Genomic DNA, 17,663 nt, shown 5'->3' with positions numbered 1-17,663 from the left:
GGTTGCACCTTCTTTTTAAAAAACCTTCTTATGGTCCTTAATATTGTGCCTGACGCATTTAATTGAACTCCAGGGAAATTGGGTGCCAAACTCATGCAATGGCCTGTGGTGCTGGTACTGGGGTGTTCTTGTTGATCAGAGTAAGTGTTGTTCCCTTTTTTGCTTTACTTGTTTCTCTTGACCTATTTGATATGCAAAATACTGTCTCTTGACATTGGGATGGCTTAATGAAATTTTACTTTTCACTGTAGAAAACAACAATATTGCTTCAAAGATCTGCTCGTCAGGCGCCATGGCCATCACCATATTTGGATGCATTTGGAGAAGAGGTAAATTAATGGTTGGATTTAGCTACCGTAGAAGAGCTTCAGAGCAACCAAGGTGTTTGGTTGACAACGAGCTTCTCTCTTTATTTTCATTTTCCTAAGGGAGTTGATGAAAAAAAGTTTTGCTTGTTGCTCGGAAAAATCATTAAAGAATGAATTCAACTTAGGAAAGGTTCCAGACTAGTTTTCCTTTCTTCTCAATAATTGAGAGCAATGATGGAGATGTTCATTATTGAGATCACCTCCTAAGATACATGTGCTGAAGAGTTCCTTCATGCTATTCATATTCTACCATTATCTGTTGTTCTATTTCTCCCTCTTTTCAGTCCACTGCACACAAAAATATTAGTCTGTAAGATATCTTCCTTTTAACAGTTAGTGGTCTGGAGCATCATCATGTAACCACGCGCTATATAAGAGCAAACGTGAGACAAAAATGAATACGAATAACATAGCCCTTGGAAGCATTACTGATTAGACATGCAAAAGAGCGTCAAGCAGCTGTTTAAGTTCTTCTTATTGAAGTTTGTTGTCACTATCTCTAGCCACTAAGCTCATAATAAGCCCAAGCAAACAGTGACATGTACCTTTTCTTTTCCAAAGAAGGTGCTTTACAGGCTCCTGTTTTGAAATTTAAGAAGACTGAAAAACAAAAATGAGTGTTTTTGGAGAGAACAACAGGAAGAAGGTTATGCCTCAAATGTCTTAAATTCAATTATAGAATATAGATGTGTTATTTTCGTCAAAGATACAAATACAACTACGCTTCAGTCCCGAATAAAGTTGGGGTCGGCAATATGAATCCTAACTTCTTTCTTTAAACTCAACTCATATCATCACCATGCCAAAATAAAATAAGAGTAGTAGTGAAGTTAAGATATGTTCATCATAATTCCAACATGTGACAGGTACAGACTTAGATTGTCACTTGTTATTTCTTCGAATTTTGATGGATTGGCATGTTTTTGTTTTTCTTCCCTCCCTTTTCCTTTCTCTATTTCCTCTTTTTCTCTGTTTTCAGTCAAATAGTTGTTTCTGGCGATTGTCAAGACTAAAGTGTCCAGATATACGTGCATTGTGCCTTGAGCTTTATTTCTTGTAAAATTCTTTTGGAGTGGGGAAGCATCTGGGTTCTAACCAGCATGTCCGCATATCAAATTGGATCTTACACTCTTCCGCTCCTATTCTTGCAGGATATTGAAATGCATAGGGGAAAGCCATTATATCTAAATGAGGAACGTTATGCTGCCTTAACTCATATGGTAAGGAAATTAGCCATTGTCAGTAGTTGTGTGTCACCGTGTTAGCCATTGTTATTAAGGAATTCAACTTTTATGTTTCTGCTGAATGAACATAACCTAAGTTGCTCCGACATGGCAGATTAGGTGCCGCGCCCGTGTCGACACGACACTAGTATGGGTATGGATATGGGATCTGTACCGGATCTGGTCAAACAATTTTGGGTACTTTGACCACGACGGACGGAAAATTTCGGGACGAGATACAATTTAATTCCCGAAATCAGAACTAAAACTAGGGTAAATTTGAAGAAAATAGCATACCTTATTTAGGAAATCAATCCTTTACTTATCTACAACTTGAGAATAAAAAATAAATCCATACTTTACAAGCTATACGTAAAGCATTCCACAAAATTTCTCATAATTTAGAGATATTTTTATATTTATATTTTTTTGAATTATTTTTAGCCGGATCGCCGCACCCGTATCCGTATCCCCGAATCTTAGAATTTACATCTCGAAGGATTCGACCTCTAGATCCGTACCCGTGTCGGACACCCACACCCGTGTCCGAGCAACTTAGAACATAACCATTGGGTTTTGCTTCTGTGGCACATCGAATCTCAATTATCATTTTCTAAGGTTGTACTTGCTTGCTGATTTTTTTCTCATTCCAAATTCTAGGTGGCTTCTCATGGATTAGATCGAAGTTCAAAGGTGCTTCGTCAGACAACTATTGGCGCGTTTTTCATGCTTTAGCTTTGCATTTTGTGATGGTGAAGGTTTGATGAAAGTTCAATAATAATTGTTGTATTCTGTTTTTTTTTTCTACAATTACCTGCGGTCTTTTTTTCATGAAAGAATTACAAGAAAATACACGTGACTTCACACCATAACAAAAAATGGCCCATGTTTTTAAGTTTTACCCGACCTAGCCCGTATTGTACATATTTTGAAAGCACTAGCAAATTCAAAATCTCTGTTCTTACAACCATTGCTTCTAAAAGTTGTGGAGTTAAATTTGTGTTCTCACAACCATTGCTTTCACTCTCTCTTCTTCTCACATCTTCTACATATGCTTCAAGGGGCCGTGCATTTTCTGCTCCCCCCTCCCCTGTGTCACCTGGTTTCAAGGTAAGAAATTGAAGAGTAGAAATCCGCCATTGAAGGCCATTAAAAGCTTTGCTTTCGAAAATTGAATTTTTTGAGTTTGTTAGTTGTTTGGATTGGGTGTTGTTCCAATTGATTGAAAATATCAAAATGAGTTCAAAATTTAAATTTGAAGTGATTTGGAGTAGATTTGAGCAAGATTTGAGTTAAATTTTAGAAAAGACGCAAGGAAGAAATGAAATCAGTTTTTTGTATAATTATGTATAATATTGTATAATAGTGTATATGAGTGTATAAACACATCTTATACAATATTATACACTTATATACACCTTTATACAAGCGTTTGTAGACGAACTTCTTCCACGATTTTTAGTTGCAATTCTTGTTCAAAACCAGTCCAAATTTCTATTAAATGATTTCAAATTTTATATACAACCTTCTTATACTATTTTTAGCAAGTCTAAATTACACCCACTCCAAATTTCTCACAAAATCAAATTCGAAATTTAAACCCACATATTTAAGCTTATTAAAAATCTAATTTTTACCACCCAAATGGATTTGGTTTGTTGAACTAATATTTGAGTTACAATTACTGATTCGAAAATTAATTTAAAAGTTTGAGCAATCTTTTTTAAAAATTAAATAGTAATTTCGAGAACCTATTGGAGTTGGATGTTGAATCTTAGCCTATTATTTTTGGGCTAGTTGGTTGTAAATTGAAATGTGGGCTATAAAATTGAAAAGTAGGGAGCCCAGTTGTTCTTATGTGAAATTTTCCCTTTTTTCATTGGTTCTCTTGACAGTTGCAGGTTATATCTGACTCGAATACCTTAACGATGATAACAATTGTGGTGTTGTCCCCTGGTTCATAGTTATGACAAGGATTCAGGAAAATTGCTGTTAGTGCGGTCTCGTGCTGTCTATGTACAGATTATTGAGGTTAGTCTGTATAACCCCCCCCCCCCAACCAAATTTTCGCTTTGTCTATTCTGCACTATGAACAAAAGCAATTTCATTTGCTTGTTTCATCAGCGAGGCTTATCAGACAGTGTTCTTGTGATTATTTCGTCATCAGAATCTTTAACATCCACTTGTAGTATTCAAATATTTTAAAATTTTGACCTATTTAGTTCCTGAAACATGCTACATCAATATAGTGACAGGTGGAGCCTCAAAGTATCAATAAAATTGTAGCTCTAAGGTGCGTTAGATTACTTGGGTAGGATAGGCTTACTGTTGGAGCTTTCTGCTAAACTAGGATTGCTTAATTGTACGTAATCAAAAGACGCTAAAACGCTTGAAATGTCTCAGACCACCTTGTTGTAACTTGCTAGCAAATGAGTATTTGGCATCTTTTACTATGTAATGGCATCAGATTATGTGACATTTTCCAAGTTGGCACTCCTATAGGTAGGACCTGTAAGCCTGGGGTGCAATAACAGGCTACTAATATAGCAATGCATTCTTACATTTCAATTTTTAGTCGAGGTCTGTTTACAGCATATTGATATGAGCAATGTATAGACCATATGTGCTGCTTTCATCTTTTCTTTAGTTGAGGATCTATCGGAAACAACCTCTCTGCCCGTCCAGGGTAGGAGTAAGGCTGCATACATCCTACCCTCCCCCGACCCCACTTGTGGGAATACACTGGGTTGTTGTTGTAATTTATAGACCATATATATAAACACTTATTTTTAACCTTTATTTTATTTGGCATGATGATGACATTGGTTAAATGAAGCAGTGAGGATTCATATAACCGACCTCAGCTTATTTGGGACTGGCATAGTTGTTGCTGTTGCAATGTAAGATGTATAGGACTTAAATTGAGATGCTTTACAAGAATAAAGATCGATTATAGAAAAAGTTGGGTGCAATGACATGTCTTTGGGCTAGTAAATTAACTCCTGCTACTGCAAAAGGTACTTAATTTGAATTTTAAAAAATTGCTTTAGGAATAAGCAAGTGGCAATCTGTATCTGCAAGCTTCTCTACCGAATTTCCCTCCTGTATAGCTTCTCATAACATTGCTTAGAGTAAGCTTGTGTAAGCCCTCGCTATAATTTGCCCAAGGTTGCATCACCCTCTCTTTTTCCTTGGGGTGGTTGTATTGATTTTTCTAGTTGACTGCAAACCACTCCTGTTGTTCATATTTTATGTTCCTTTTTTTCGTGTGAAATACTTCCTCGTGTGGAGTCTTGAGATGCTGATTTATCGTGCATCTCTTCCTTTATGTTAATTAGTTAAAATTTCATGTGGCAGGATTAGGAATTGCCCATCGGAATAGGATGCCTGTATTCCATGAAAATGACTCGGTGGTGGAGATGGAGCGGCAGGTTGTCAGCACCTAGCTGTACAGAAATTGTGAATAAATATATGATAACTGCTTTGCTATCCTTCATGTGTATATTAATATCTAGCCATATGGATTGTTATGTGTGCGCAACAATCTAGTCTTACCCTTTGGCTTCCTCTGTTCTTATGTCAATGATGATTCAAGTGTCATCAAGCAATGGATGAATTGTGTATATACAGACCTATACAGAAATATGCTATAATCGAGCGATAATATTCAAATTCCCTTCCTCATTTTTTGTTAGCTTGCTTTGCTCCTAAAATCGTACACCTTGTTCCGTGCCTCATTGATTAACAATACCACATTGGATACATGAGGGAATCCGGGATTTTTGTGTACTCAAAATTATAGGTTTTCAGAATAAAAAATATGGCTCCAGTATTTAAATGGAGTTAGATGTGCAGCTTATTATCCATCGAGTTTGTAATTGCGCACTACTGTTTTAGGGGATAGATGTGCAGCTTATTATCCATCGAGTTTGTAATTGCGCACTACTGTTTTAGGGGATTTATCGATTGTCAGAAAAGAAAAATATGGCTCCTGTTGTACATATTCATCACAATCTTAGTGCTGTTTCATCAATAAATTATACCTTTTACCGATTGAAATAAAAAAATATGGCTCCTATGTAGAAAACTATGTTAACATTCAGATCAAGTAACTACGAAATTACGTCGATACTTCCACATTTTATGGGTAACGAAGGAGACCATCGAATGAAATGTGAGTAGCCCTTCCTCCTCACTTTGAAAATAAGGACGGTTCCATTTTTGTCACTTTGGAAATAAGGGACGGTTCCATTGTCGTGCTTGAAACAATTGTCTTCTCTATATTACTATATATCTAAAGTCAATAATTTTATATTAGGAAGTACTGAACTCAATCTGAACTCAATCATCCTGCAGAGCTACTTAAATTGGGTCAGTGATCGATTTTTAGATTCCATCGTAAACCTAATTTGTTATTTCCTACTATGTAAATTAAAAGTTCAAACCGCACACATTTTCCATTTTTATAGGAACTTCTGTACTAGTATGTAAAATATATCTCTAAGATTGTCAGGTTATTAAAAAAAAAGGTGTCATCACTCGTCAGGAAAAGCTGGATCAGGTCTTCATTTAAAGTTTTCCTATTCAAGAAACGTTAGAAGTTTCACAAGAAAAGAGGGTAAAAAGAGTTTTTTTTTGAGAAAGAGTTAATTCTGGCTGTAGACTGTAGTATGAGTTAACTAGCAGTGATAAGGCATTTAATGGATGCCTAAAGGAGTAAAACCTACTACATGCCAAACTATCTCAGAATCTCCCAATCCGAAGAACTAAAACTGAAAATTATCTTAATACACCACATTTAAGGGAAAAATTAAGAGAATAAGTGACACAACAACAACAACAACAACAACAACAACAAACCCAGTAGTTTCCCACAAGTGGGGTCTGGGGAGGGTAAGATGTACGCAACATTACCCCCACCCCTGGAAGGGCAGAGAGACTGTTTCCGATAGACCCAAGTGACACAACGACGGAACGAAACAAATATTAGAAGGGATCAAATGAGTCAAGAAAAGCTGGTAATCTTACTTTCTGAATGGTATGAACTATGATATACCAGGTAACTAGACAACTGCTCTTATTAAGCGACTATTTTCAGTGTGAAACTATTCCGAAGACCTGTTTAAAGCAGTTCTGTACAAATCAATTGCAGCTTTAACAATCTTTCAACGTATAATAGAAATCGACTGTACCATCTACGAATAACCAATAGTCAATAACCTGCACATAATTGTGATGCAAGCGAAGAGATCTACAAAACTGTATATGACAGATCGAGTCTTGTGTCGTTTCAAGAAGTGTCTAAAATTCTTCTGATGTTACTGATTACTTCTGAACTTCCATTTCCTATAGCAGCCACTGTTAGACATTGCAAGTGTTCAGCACTTATTCCACCTTCTTATCCTAATCAACCAAAAAAAATAGAAGGCCCAATAGTGAAAAAGGACATCCATGAGTAAATAATATTTTGCAATACACAGATAAGATGCCGTTTGTCTGAAGATGTAGGTCCAAAGAACAAGTAACTAGGACTTTTTACAGAAAATACACAAGAATGTGTATAAGAAAACATGGCAGCAAAATGCGGCAGTCACATATCAGAAAACTCTGTCAGTAATGCCAGTAGCTGAAGCAGCATTAGAGGATCTGGATGTGACGTCCTTAAAACAAAATTATGGGCATGTCCACTGCATGTAAAGAAAGATGTGCCAGAAGTGACATACCATTCACTTACTGTAGTGACATATCTACGCTTGACTGTATTTACCGAAATGGAATTAGACCCTTCTTGTTTAGTATAGCATCTCCAAAAAGGGCTACTACATGATAATTTACTAAACGTGTTGTCAAGTGAACTATTATACTATTGGAAATAAAATGCTTTTAGATACATAAGAAGATGTTTTGTGTTAAAGAGATGCACTTCAAGAATTTCTATTTTTGCCCCTTTTCCCCATGTTTTGCACACAACATCTCGGTCAATCCAGATTGGTTTCAATGTTGTCTATCTGGTTGTCTATTCCTTATTTATTTGGAACTGCTTTGCGTTTTGCCCATAAAATTTTGATATCGAACCCTTGTCTTTTTTACCTGCATTGTTGACATCCCCATCCGTAAATTGTTCCAACACCATTCCTTTCTAAGTTAGACAATGAAGAAATTGGCATCAATACCACCTCAGAACGTCAAGCTTTGAAAGGCAACATGCTGCGTTGGTAGCTATTTTTTTTTTATAAGGACCGGGTTAGTAGCTAGTAACACGCCTGCCTATTCTCAAAAACTTGACATGCATATTGATATCCAACGTTTTATCCAATCAACTGTATCAGAGGACAGATTCTTAACTTTTAAGACAATTCAAGACACTAAAATGTTAAGAGGAAAAAATTCTTCATTTGGAAAGGCATGATATTCTACACACCCTAGTGTAAGGAGAAAGAGGGACAGCTACCATCGCAATTAGTTGCTCCACCCCAGCCACCCAACTCCCAACTCATCCAAAAACAAGGGGACAAAAATGAACGACAAGAAAAAGGAAAAGATGGAACTTACTGTATCCTTCTTAGCTGACTGTGAACAATCTTTGGCTGCATGTGATATATCGTTAACAGTTGACTCACTGATTCCATTACTTATATCATGCTTCTCGTTGTCGAGTGTAAATTCAAGCTGCTTCTCCACAGACTTGAAGATAGATGTTCGTCTAGACCTTAATCGATAGGGAGGAGAGGCATTAAATGCTTGACTATTGTATAGCCCAATACCATTGGAAGAATTCCTTGGAAGGATCTCTTCACACGCATCAATAGGTTTGTCCTTGCAGAAATCTCCATCTGATTTCCCCATTTTATTAGTTGGCGTGGAAAGTTTGGCTTGAGTCTTTCTCTTCCTTAATATGGAAGGCGTATTCGGGAAGCTTCTAGCAGCAATTTTCAGTACGGATTCAGGGGTTTGTGCATATAGGCTACTACTCTTTGTACTAGGTGGAGTGAAGAAACCATTTGGTGACGGGCTTGGACTTGCATCAGATTCACATTGTGCCCAGCGGATATTTAGAAGATCTGAATCCAGTGGAATACAACTTTCTGATGTTGGTGGTTCATAGTATAACGTACCACATGCAGGGATTTCACATCGAAATGGTGCTTCAACAACTTTTAGTCGATCTACAACACTATTTATTCTCCGTCCTTCGTACATGTTTTCTGATTCTGTACTTGGTTGGATGTGTCGAATAGCATCTATTTCTGGTGATTGAGCTTCCAACCTGACGACTTCAGAATCAGTGGAGTCAGTTTGAGGACCACCATTTGAAGCACTGATTTCTGCGACCTGCCATCCATTTTCTATTTTACACATATCTGCAGTTCCTGATGAAGCTGCAAGTAACTCCTCTGCTTTAGCTGTTTCAGTAGTGTCCTTACAACCATTTTGCAGGCCGTCCCTAGTAGCAGGTGGAAGGTTTCCAGTAGCTAAATAAAAGTCTAATTTCTTTCTCAAAGAGCTATTCCAGTGATTCTTGATTGCATTATCAGTCCTGTGAAACATTAGACCCGGGAATGAGCAAGAGTTGCAGTTAACAAGAAACATAGGGTACTAAGAATTGATTCGACACTCTTGCGAATTCCTTTATAGACTATGGTAGCGGACACACATAATGTTGTTATAAAGGTTGATTGGCAGAAAAGTCTTGCTTTAACTTCAATCCCTAGCCATCTTAAAAGCCAAACACAAGGCGGATGATATTTGTCTACTCCTGAGCATAGACAGCCCATATAAAAGGCTATCAATGGATAACACTAGCCAAATGTCCAAACAAGTCAAATGATTTATGGTTTGGACTGATATTTTTTCAGTCAATATGACATCCAAAATCAATAAATATACATGTAAATATTCACTAGTAAGTATCTCTTTTATTAATTCTTTTAGTACGATTACTATAGGTAAACAAATCTTGGGTAAAAATATACACCATATAACAGGAAAAATAACGAAAGGTGACAATGTGCTTTATAAACTTATAACTATGGCTTTGCAATAGTAGCACGCTTAGAGTATGGACTATGGCCCCAAGTCACATTGGACGTTTAAATGCATTTGACGCTGTTTATACCAACAAGTTGGGGTTGGTTATATGTATCTCCTCACTTCTCAATTTAAGCACAACTGCTGATAGTAAAAATAATTAATAATATTGGAAGTTCTCTAACAAGTTTAAAACCTATTCCCAACTAGTAGATATCACCGATACGGATCTTTTTCTTCCATTGTGTCCTGTCTATCAAAATTAGTTGGGATTTTTAGAGCAAAAAGGAAGAATAACTGATGAGCAGTTGCTCCTACAATCTTCAGGAACTCGTTGTGTTCCCTATAGTCCCAAAAGAATGACTGGTTCAGTGTACAAGAGCCAAACCATCTAATCTTGGGGTGATTGCGCACGCCATTTCTCTGATCTTTGAAAATACATACTAGAAACTACATAAAAGTACTATACACCACAATTTTTAGAGGTAAATAATATTTAGGACATGTTTGAGAAAACCATATTCAAAAAACGGGATTGAAGGAGTAATTTTTAATAGAAATACTTAAATAAAGAAGCCATCAGATCTCTTTTCTCTTTATTCTACTGATGAAAAAAACCATTAATTTTTCCCTTTAGATTACTACTATTGTCGAACCGATCAGCAGAAATTTGATCTTTATGCTGAATTCATTACCTTCCGGGCAGGACCTTAGCAATTTCAGCCCACTTGTTACCATGGATCCGATGAGCATCTATGAGTGCCCGTTCCTCCTCCAGTGTCCAAGCATCTTTTTTTATATTGGGATTCAAATGATTGTGCCACCTGATCAAATGTAGCAATAATCATTAACCGAACACAATCAATCAATCAAATAGTAGGGCTCTATCATTTGACAAACTTTCAGACAATTGAAGATGGAGTGCCTAAAAATGAACATGAAAACAAAGAATTCACTGTGACTTTTCAGAGAATAGTTCACATAAAAACCAAGTACTTGTATAGGGCGCAGAATGGGTAGACACGCATTACTGAAGCTATAGCAATTACAGATAACAGAAGGAAAATCGGTACTAAATCAGCAGATCAACTCTTAATAAGTTGGGTAATAAATGAACAGCTGAAGGCAAAGTTGGTCAAAGACAATAGAGATCAACCTTCATTTAACACGAGCTGAATCTATGGAATCCTACCAAAGATAACATGTTGTATGCAGACTATTTCTGATCCTACCTCTCACGACATTGCTTCCCTATTCGACCAGGCAATGATTTAGCTATGACAGACCATTTCATAGGCCCATACTTGGCGACCAGTTCAATGATCTTATCATCCTCCTGTTAGCAAACACCAGTAAAAGTTGAAAACCATCAGAAATTATCCAGATAGTCAAAGCACAATTTAGATTACCAGTGCAGAAGGCAACTAAAGTAGGAAAGCAAACAAACCTCCCGAGTCCATGGTCCTTTGACAAGATCCGGATTGAGAACCTTCTGCCATCGATGCAGGCATTGCACTTCAGATCTATCCGGGAAGAACTCGGCTGCATGTGAATCAATATTTTGACCAAAAGTCACATTTCTATGTTACCACATGAATCAAATAACAGGAAATGATACATAAGATGATAGCCACGTAGACTGACTTAAATATTTGTCAAAAAAATTAAGACTTTAAAGTTCATCAAAGTTAAAGTACCCTTTGATAGAACAAGGCTATAATTTCCTAATACCAATTAGTAAAACTAAGTTTGGAAAATCTATTTTGAAGAATTTCGATATTTGCCAGCCTTTTTATCTCCAAATTCAAAATTCTACATTAAGGCTAAAACCTCACTTGAAAAGAAAAGCACGAAGAAGAAGAGGATGACTAATGATATCCAAATTGCAGAAACAAATGCCTGTACCTAAGCAAAACGAAATATATAAGTAATAACATACATGAATATATTGACTTGGCTTGTCATTAAAGATGCACTAAGAGCATTACAGCACCCAACAGACATTCAGCAAAGTTTAAATGGTAATATATTCATGATAAGACCACAGCAATGATCAAATACAGTGAATGTCACCATCATATAAGTCATATAGCAATATTTCCACATCGGACACCTATCAATTTTGAAACACCTGGCCATGTCAAGGTGAAACAAGTTGCCACAAGATTGTTTAATTCATAATTGCTAACTAACAAAGAGACTAGCTAAGAAATAATACCTATTTTTTTCCAACATTTTCCTCTGAAAACTGCAACAGCCCTTTTCAAAGAATCATCCTGTGGCAGGGGAGATTTTTATCTAATCAAGACATAATTCCAAGAAGCAAAACTAGAAGCTGAACTTGCCATTTAAAAGAAAAGAAGCAATTATAAAGAAATTCAAACTGGTGTACGGTAACAATAATACATGAGGGTTATAGAAGCATCGGAAATTCAACATGCCCAACACATTACGCCAAAAACAAACTGTTCCAGTGTTCTACATTTTACCAGAACAACCAGTAGTATCCACTGTCGAAAACTTGACAGCAGATATTTAAAGCTATTTAGGCTTTAAAGCTATTAGGTTATCTTGCAGAAGAGATTATCTGCTGGAAATATAAGGAATTCTATTCACCTCCTCAGGAGTCCAACCACCCTTTGCTCGCCTAATTGGACCAGAGGTTCTCCTGCAAAATTCACACAAAACAAGCACAAAGTAATAATTTTCAATATCCAATCCGAACTCTAAAATTAGCACAATATACATAGTATCATAGAATCCTATTGTTGAGTAATTCGCTTCAGGTGATTGTCAGTTTGCTTTTTGTCGGGATGCAAGAAATAATAGAAGGCAGAAAAGACTTAGCTAGAGATATTGTTGACCAGGACATTTTCAGTAAAAACTCTTCTTCTTGATATGGCAATGATAATCTCCAGTTCAGACACTTTCTTATGTCTCCAAAAGAGAGTTCCACTCAGTTTGACTCTTATTCACAACAATCAACTATGCCACAGTTACAAATTCATTGGGATTGGGCTATATGAACACTCACATCCACTCTACTATATTCAATTCAAAGGATTCATCAGAGTTTCACTATTTTACGCCCGGCTGTCAACCTACTTCAATCCTCCTCCTTAATCCACACTTAGAACCAGCTATGCTTTGCAAGCTCACGTTGACATAGTTAGTTCTAAACTTATCCACAAATGACCTAAACCAAAACGTGAAAACGATAATTAACTATTACTTATACAACATAATGCACCTAGGTACCATTTTGGAAGATCCCAAACTTTCAATCGAAATACTAAAAGAAATAATCATGAAGTTTGTTAAAACTAGATATGAACTTAAGATGAAATTCAAAATCAGAATCAAGAACCAACTTTACAATGTGCAATTCTAGTCATCAACCGGCTAAACATATTTAACAAAGTCAAAACAACAGTACCTATGAGTTGGTGATGTAGGAGTCGGGCTAGATACTGTCGGTGACCTTAAAGTAACACTAGCACTATTTTCAGAAACAGAAGAGTTAGAAGCAGCAGCTGATTGCTTATTCTCAGTACAACAGTCCTCTACTTTCAGTTCAGCCATTTTCCTCTTAACATAACCTTCATAAATGACCAATTCAATACCATAATCAATTGAAAAATCACCATACCAATAAAAAACCTTCAAACGAATTCAAAGAAACAAAAAACTCAACTAAGTATAACTCTAAAATCCTAATAATGAACCATATAAGTAAATTTATAACACAATTACTAGGAATTTAAACAAGCCCAGATCCCACAAACCCATCTTTATATCAAATTTCAATAAACAAAAACCAAAACTTTATAACCATCTGAAATTAACCACTATATAGTTGAATAAGATGAAATAGAACCTTAAATTGATTTATAAAACAGTCAATAATGAATCAAAACCGAAATTTAATGAAAATTTCATGAATCCAACAGTAAAATAACCAAAACCCAATTCAAATCAGCCAAAATCAAGTTGAATAAGATGAAATAAAAGCTGAATTGATTAAAAATCAGTCAATAATGAATAAAAATCGAAATTTTAACAAGAAATTTCACGAATTTAACAGTAAACAAACCTCTAAGTGACGGGAATTCAGCTAAAACGCAAACCCTTTGAAACCCAAAAAAGATCAAAAAAATCTAAGAGTTATTAGTGAGAGAAATTGAGGGGAAAAAATCTTGCCCGTTGAAACACAAAAAAGAAAAGTAAATCTTTTCATAATATTAAAAAAAACATTTGTACATAACGAATATATATGGGAGGGGGTTATTGACGATGCCGTTAGTTAGACGTTAAGTTCTTTTAGCTTTGGGAAGGAAGGGACTGATGAGGTGGACTAACGGCGTTAACGGTTTTATGGGTGCGTTAAGGAGACAAAAGTTTGAACATCAAACGGCACACTTCGAGGGATTAATTAATAAATGTTGAACTTCGTTCTTCGGTGTTTACCCTTCCCGGGTAATTTTAGACCGTTATAATGGTGCAGATTTAATTGGTATGTGATGGATAAGTCTTAACCGTTGATCAGTTTCATTGATGGATGATCCGACGGCTGTTATTTAATACTATGATGAATATGATTTAGGGAAATTATTTATGGAAAAATCCAGAATTGAGATTTAACAAGATATATTTATACACACAGGATGTTTATACCAAATAAATATATGTATGACACGTGTTTGCACTTAGATTTCTTTTTCCTATCCATAGTTAATTGATAAATATTTTTATCAAATTAAATCATTTAAGCATAGTAAATTAATATAGTACTCGATACTAGATAGACACGTCGGTCACCAGTGACATAAGATCTTCTCTGCTTGTCTAACCACTCAGATAGATAAATTTTACTGTAAGAGTAAAAACAGTTTTATAATGTAAGCAACATCTGCATTTATTGTCGCCAACTTGAATAGTATATATATACATAAGTAAAAGCAATTTGAAAGTATTTATTAATAAACAATTTCGTAGCTATTATGACAAATGAGGTATGAATGTGGTGTATTTGGCATCCCATGATTAAAAATCTTAAACTCTTCTCTAATTGTAAGATTAGATAGAGGATTGCATCAAATAATTGGTAGAGTATCTTGATCAATGCATACAAATTTTATACTGTATGATTTATGAAACGAATATTTTTTTTTCGAATTGTCTTATCTTGTGGCGTTTGTAATCAGCAATATGGATACTAAAAAAATGTAAAAATCCGTACCTTTCGAAGTGTAAAAGGATGAAACTCAATTCAATTATGTGATTTAATCAAGTTCAATAGTAGTGAGCTAGAATAATCTTTATATAGTTTTTGAACATATAACATTTTATCACCAAAACAAATTGAGAAATGAATGTCCAACTTTGCACAACGAAATGATGCAATAATTCTTTTATTTCGCAGCCCGTCATTCAACTGAAAGCAATAAAACTTTTCTTTAAAGAAGTAACATCTTAAGATATTTATAATAATAATAATAATAATAATAATAATAACAACAACAATAATAATAATAATAATAATAATAATAATAATAATAATAATAACAATAACAATAATAATAATAACAATAACAATAACAATAACAATAACAATAACAAGTAATAATAATAATAATAATAATAATAATAATAATAATAATAATAATAATAATAATAATAACAACAATAATAATAATAATAATAATAATAATAATAATAATAATCCCCAAGCAAGAAACTGGGGCAAGGGTTAATAACATGAACTACTATTATTCTCTCACTCTCACTTATTCTGCACTATTCTAAAACTTGGGCTCTTGGCCGGCTGAAAGACAAGGCTACTGAAATTTGACTGTTTGACCACTCTCAGTGTGAGCACTGCCCGGGGTTCATCTAAGACCCTTTGGAACTCTAACACACTAAAAAGGTTTGGGTTTTTGCTGTTATCTCTTTGCAACTGATAAGCAAGATGCTGCGGGCATTTATTTTTCTACCTTATTTGCTCGTTAATTCTGCATACTAGTAAGTACTGAGGCTCTCGCAATTTCATTCTCTCTTGCTTGTGTTCATGCTTTGTATGCTCATGTCATTTAGGCCTTTGTAAATCAATATGCTACTGTTTGCCTCTGTTTGTATTCATGTTTTCTTTGGAATTATTCTGTACCACTGTGCTTTTCTAGCATCTGAACCTGTTTGAACTCTAAGCTCAGATGCACGCCCATTATATGTGTGCGATTTGAATGGTTTCTACCTACCTTAAGCCTTCTCTGCAATTCTGATAACCTATTATTTGTCATGAGTCCCATCACGTGCCTTACCTTGGCTTCTTGTACTAAAACTCCTAGGGGATTATCTCCTGCCTAGAACTTGCTTGAATGAACTCCTTTATGCTGGATGTGCAATATAATATACAAAATAATAGGAAACAAATAATAATAATAATAATAATAATAATAATAATAATAATAATAATAATAATAATAATAATAATAATAATAATAATAATAATGTTGAGAGATATTCTATAAGACAACCCGTTATACGGTCATTTGCAGGCATATTTGACTGCTCAAAAGCAAAGTGATACGCTTTCTTCAATTGCCAAAGAGGACACTGATGATATAAAGTCCTATGAAAAATTATCTAAAAAAGAAATGATATTTCTTTTAGAAAATTCTGAGATACAGAGAAAAGATGAACCCTGGAAGATATTCCAAAGGTATTTAATTAATGGATTATATTATCCGAGTGAGTCATACAAAATCTATTCTTGTTATGAGACTATTCTCACCAGCACAGGCAGTGGAGAATTTTAACACTTTTTTGGTTATAGCACAGATGAGAATATTTATAACTTCTCAAAAGTTATTATTAAACAGATTATATTTGTTAAAGATTGGGGGATTTTCACAATGAAAGAAATGCAGATAAGCCTCAACAAATCTCATATGAATTTCACATATTGGGATTATATCCAAGCCTTTGATAAAGTGTTTTATTATAATAATGAGAGACATAAACATATCTGGTTCGTAAAGGTATGTGCAAAGATATTTGAAGGTCCAATTCCTAATTGGTTCTTAAATTGGTGGTCATACCACGGTCCAACAGTCAAGATATTACCTGACCCATTTCTTATGTTATACAAAGAATGGACTAAAGTTTCGCCAGATTTGACTGAGTTATACCACGCAGATCATATCTGCTATTTGGAAAAAAATGATCAAATATATTTCTTTATAGAATTCTCTATTCCATGGATTCATAAATGGACTCCCGAGCTGGGATTCACTGAAGAACAGATTCCTTGCTTATATAGGACATTTTACAATAATTTTTGGGATAAATTAATGAAAAAATATCCCAAGAAAAAAATGTTATACGGTCAAGAACTTTTGGATTCTATTGAAACAAAAATCCAAGAATACTCAGCAGCTCCCCATAAGGGAATAATTGACGATAGTTCAATTAAGCATATTGCTAGAAGAATCTCTTTTCAAGAAGGAGATAAAGATGAGATGATTAATAAATATTTGGAAGAAGTAAAAAGAAACTTGCTTCAATCTATTAATCAGTATGAAAAATCTGACACTTCAATGCGGAGTGAAACTAGCAACGATGATATTGGAGAAGATTCCCAGCCTATTCAATCAGAGAAGATATTATCTGATGAAGCCATAGAGAATGCGGAAGATTTCATCCAGCAGATGAAAGAATTAGAGAGACGTGGAGTGTGATCAACAGTGAAGCCGCCGGAGACCCCACTCAACAGTAGATACACTGTTTACACAGTAAAAACACTGAATACAGACCCCACTAAACAGTAAATACACTGTTTATACAGTAGAAACACTGTATACACAGTAAATTCACTGTATAAGGGACCCACATATAGGACCCACTTTACTGTGCATAGATTCTTTATGTTCTTTTCTCTTTCTATATATAGGATCATTCTTCATTCCGAGAGAAGGCATCAGCCAAAACTCTCTTTCTCTAGTAAATCTCTCTCTCTCTCTCTCTATTGTAAGTACACTGTTTTCCG

General features: G+C 35.1%; 2 protein-coding genes across 8 annotated transcripts in view; one reads left to right on the top strand and one right to left on the bottom strand.

The window, feature by feature from the left end:
• Positions 1 to 5,275, top strand: part of LOC107820058 (E3 ubiquitin-protein ligase PRT6) — a 37,044-nt gene extending 31,769 nt beyond the window's left edge. For 3 of the 7 annotated variants that reach the window (XR_012699484.1, XR_012699488.1, XR_012699486.1), the window contains exons 14-19: positions 74 to 140; positions 252 to 329; positions 1,520 to 1,588; positions 2,252 to 2,349; positions 3,493 to 3,622; positions 4,949 to 5,275. Coding sequence is in view for 1 of the 7 variants with exons in the window: in XM_075231397.1 (XP_075087498.1) it covers positions 74 to 140; positions 252 to 329; positions 1,520 to 1,588; positions 2,252 to 2,326 (289 nt within the window). In the remaining 6 variants the exon portion in view is untranslated. Of the gene's footprint in view, positions 1 to 73; positions 141 to 251; positions 330 to 1,519; positions 1,589 to 2,251; positions 2,350 to 3,486; positions 3,624 to 4,948 lie in introns of those variants that run through there. The other 4 variants (XR_012699485.1, XR_012699489.1, XR_012699487.1 and 1 more) reach the window with 3 other exon arrangements.
• A 1,317-nt stretch (positions 5,276 to 6,592) lies between these two features.
• LOC107820060 (transcription factor MYB3R-3) lies at positions 6,593 to 13,859 on the bottom strand. The gene is made up of 9 exons (XM_016646267.2): positions 13,713 to 13,859; positions 13,056 to 13,218; positions 12,236 to 12,287; positions 11,838 to 11,895; positions 11,067 to 11,161; positions 10,852 to 10,955; positions 10,315 to 10,443; positions 8,144 to 9,128; positions 6,593 to 6,994 (listed from the first exon to the last, which is right to left on the bottom strand). The coding sequence occupies exons 2-9, from the start codon at positions 13,199 to 13,201 to the stop codon at positions 6,977 to 6,979; spliced, it is 1,587 nt and encodes a 528-aa protein (XP_016501753.1). The 5' UTR covers positions 13,202 to 13,218; positions 13,713 to 13,859; the 3' UTR covers positions 6,593 to 6,976.
• Between the last annotated feature and the right edge of the window lie 3,804 nt (positions 13,860 to 17,663).

Source organism: Nicotiana tabacum, chromosome 2 (assembly GCF_000715075.1).
Source record: "Nicotiana tabacum cultivar K326 chromosome 2, ASM71507v2, whole genome shotgun sequence".
Classification (NCBI taxonomy): domain Eukaryota; kingdom Viridiplantae; phylum Streptophyta; class Magnoliopsida; order Solanales; family Solanaceae; genus Nicotiana; species Nicotiana tabacum.
Note: the sequence above shows the minus strand (reverse complement) of the source record. Positions and strands in the feature narration are given on the sequence as shown.

Bases quoted from the DNA above. Each gene is read 5' to 3' on its own strand.
- LOC107820060 (XM_016646267.2), bottom strand. From the start codon at position 13,201: ATGGCTGAACTGAAAGTAGAGGACTGTTGTACTGAGAATAAGCAATCA. The intron at 11,896-12,235 runs GTGAATAGAATT...CCCCTGCCACAG, and splicing joins GTGGTTGGACTCCTGAGGAG to GATGATTCTTTGAAAAGGGC. The intron at 10,956-11,066 runs GTTTGTTTGCTT...GTTTGCTAACAG, and splicing joins AAGGACCATGGACTCGGGAG to GAGGATGATAAGATCATTGA.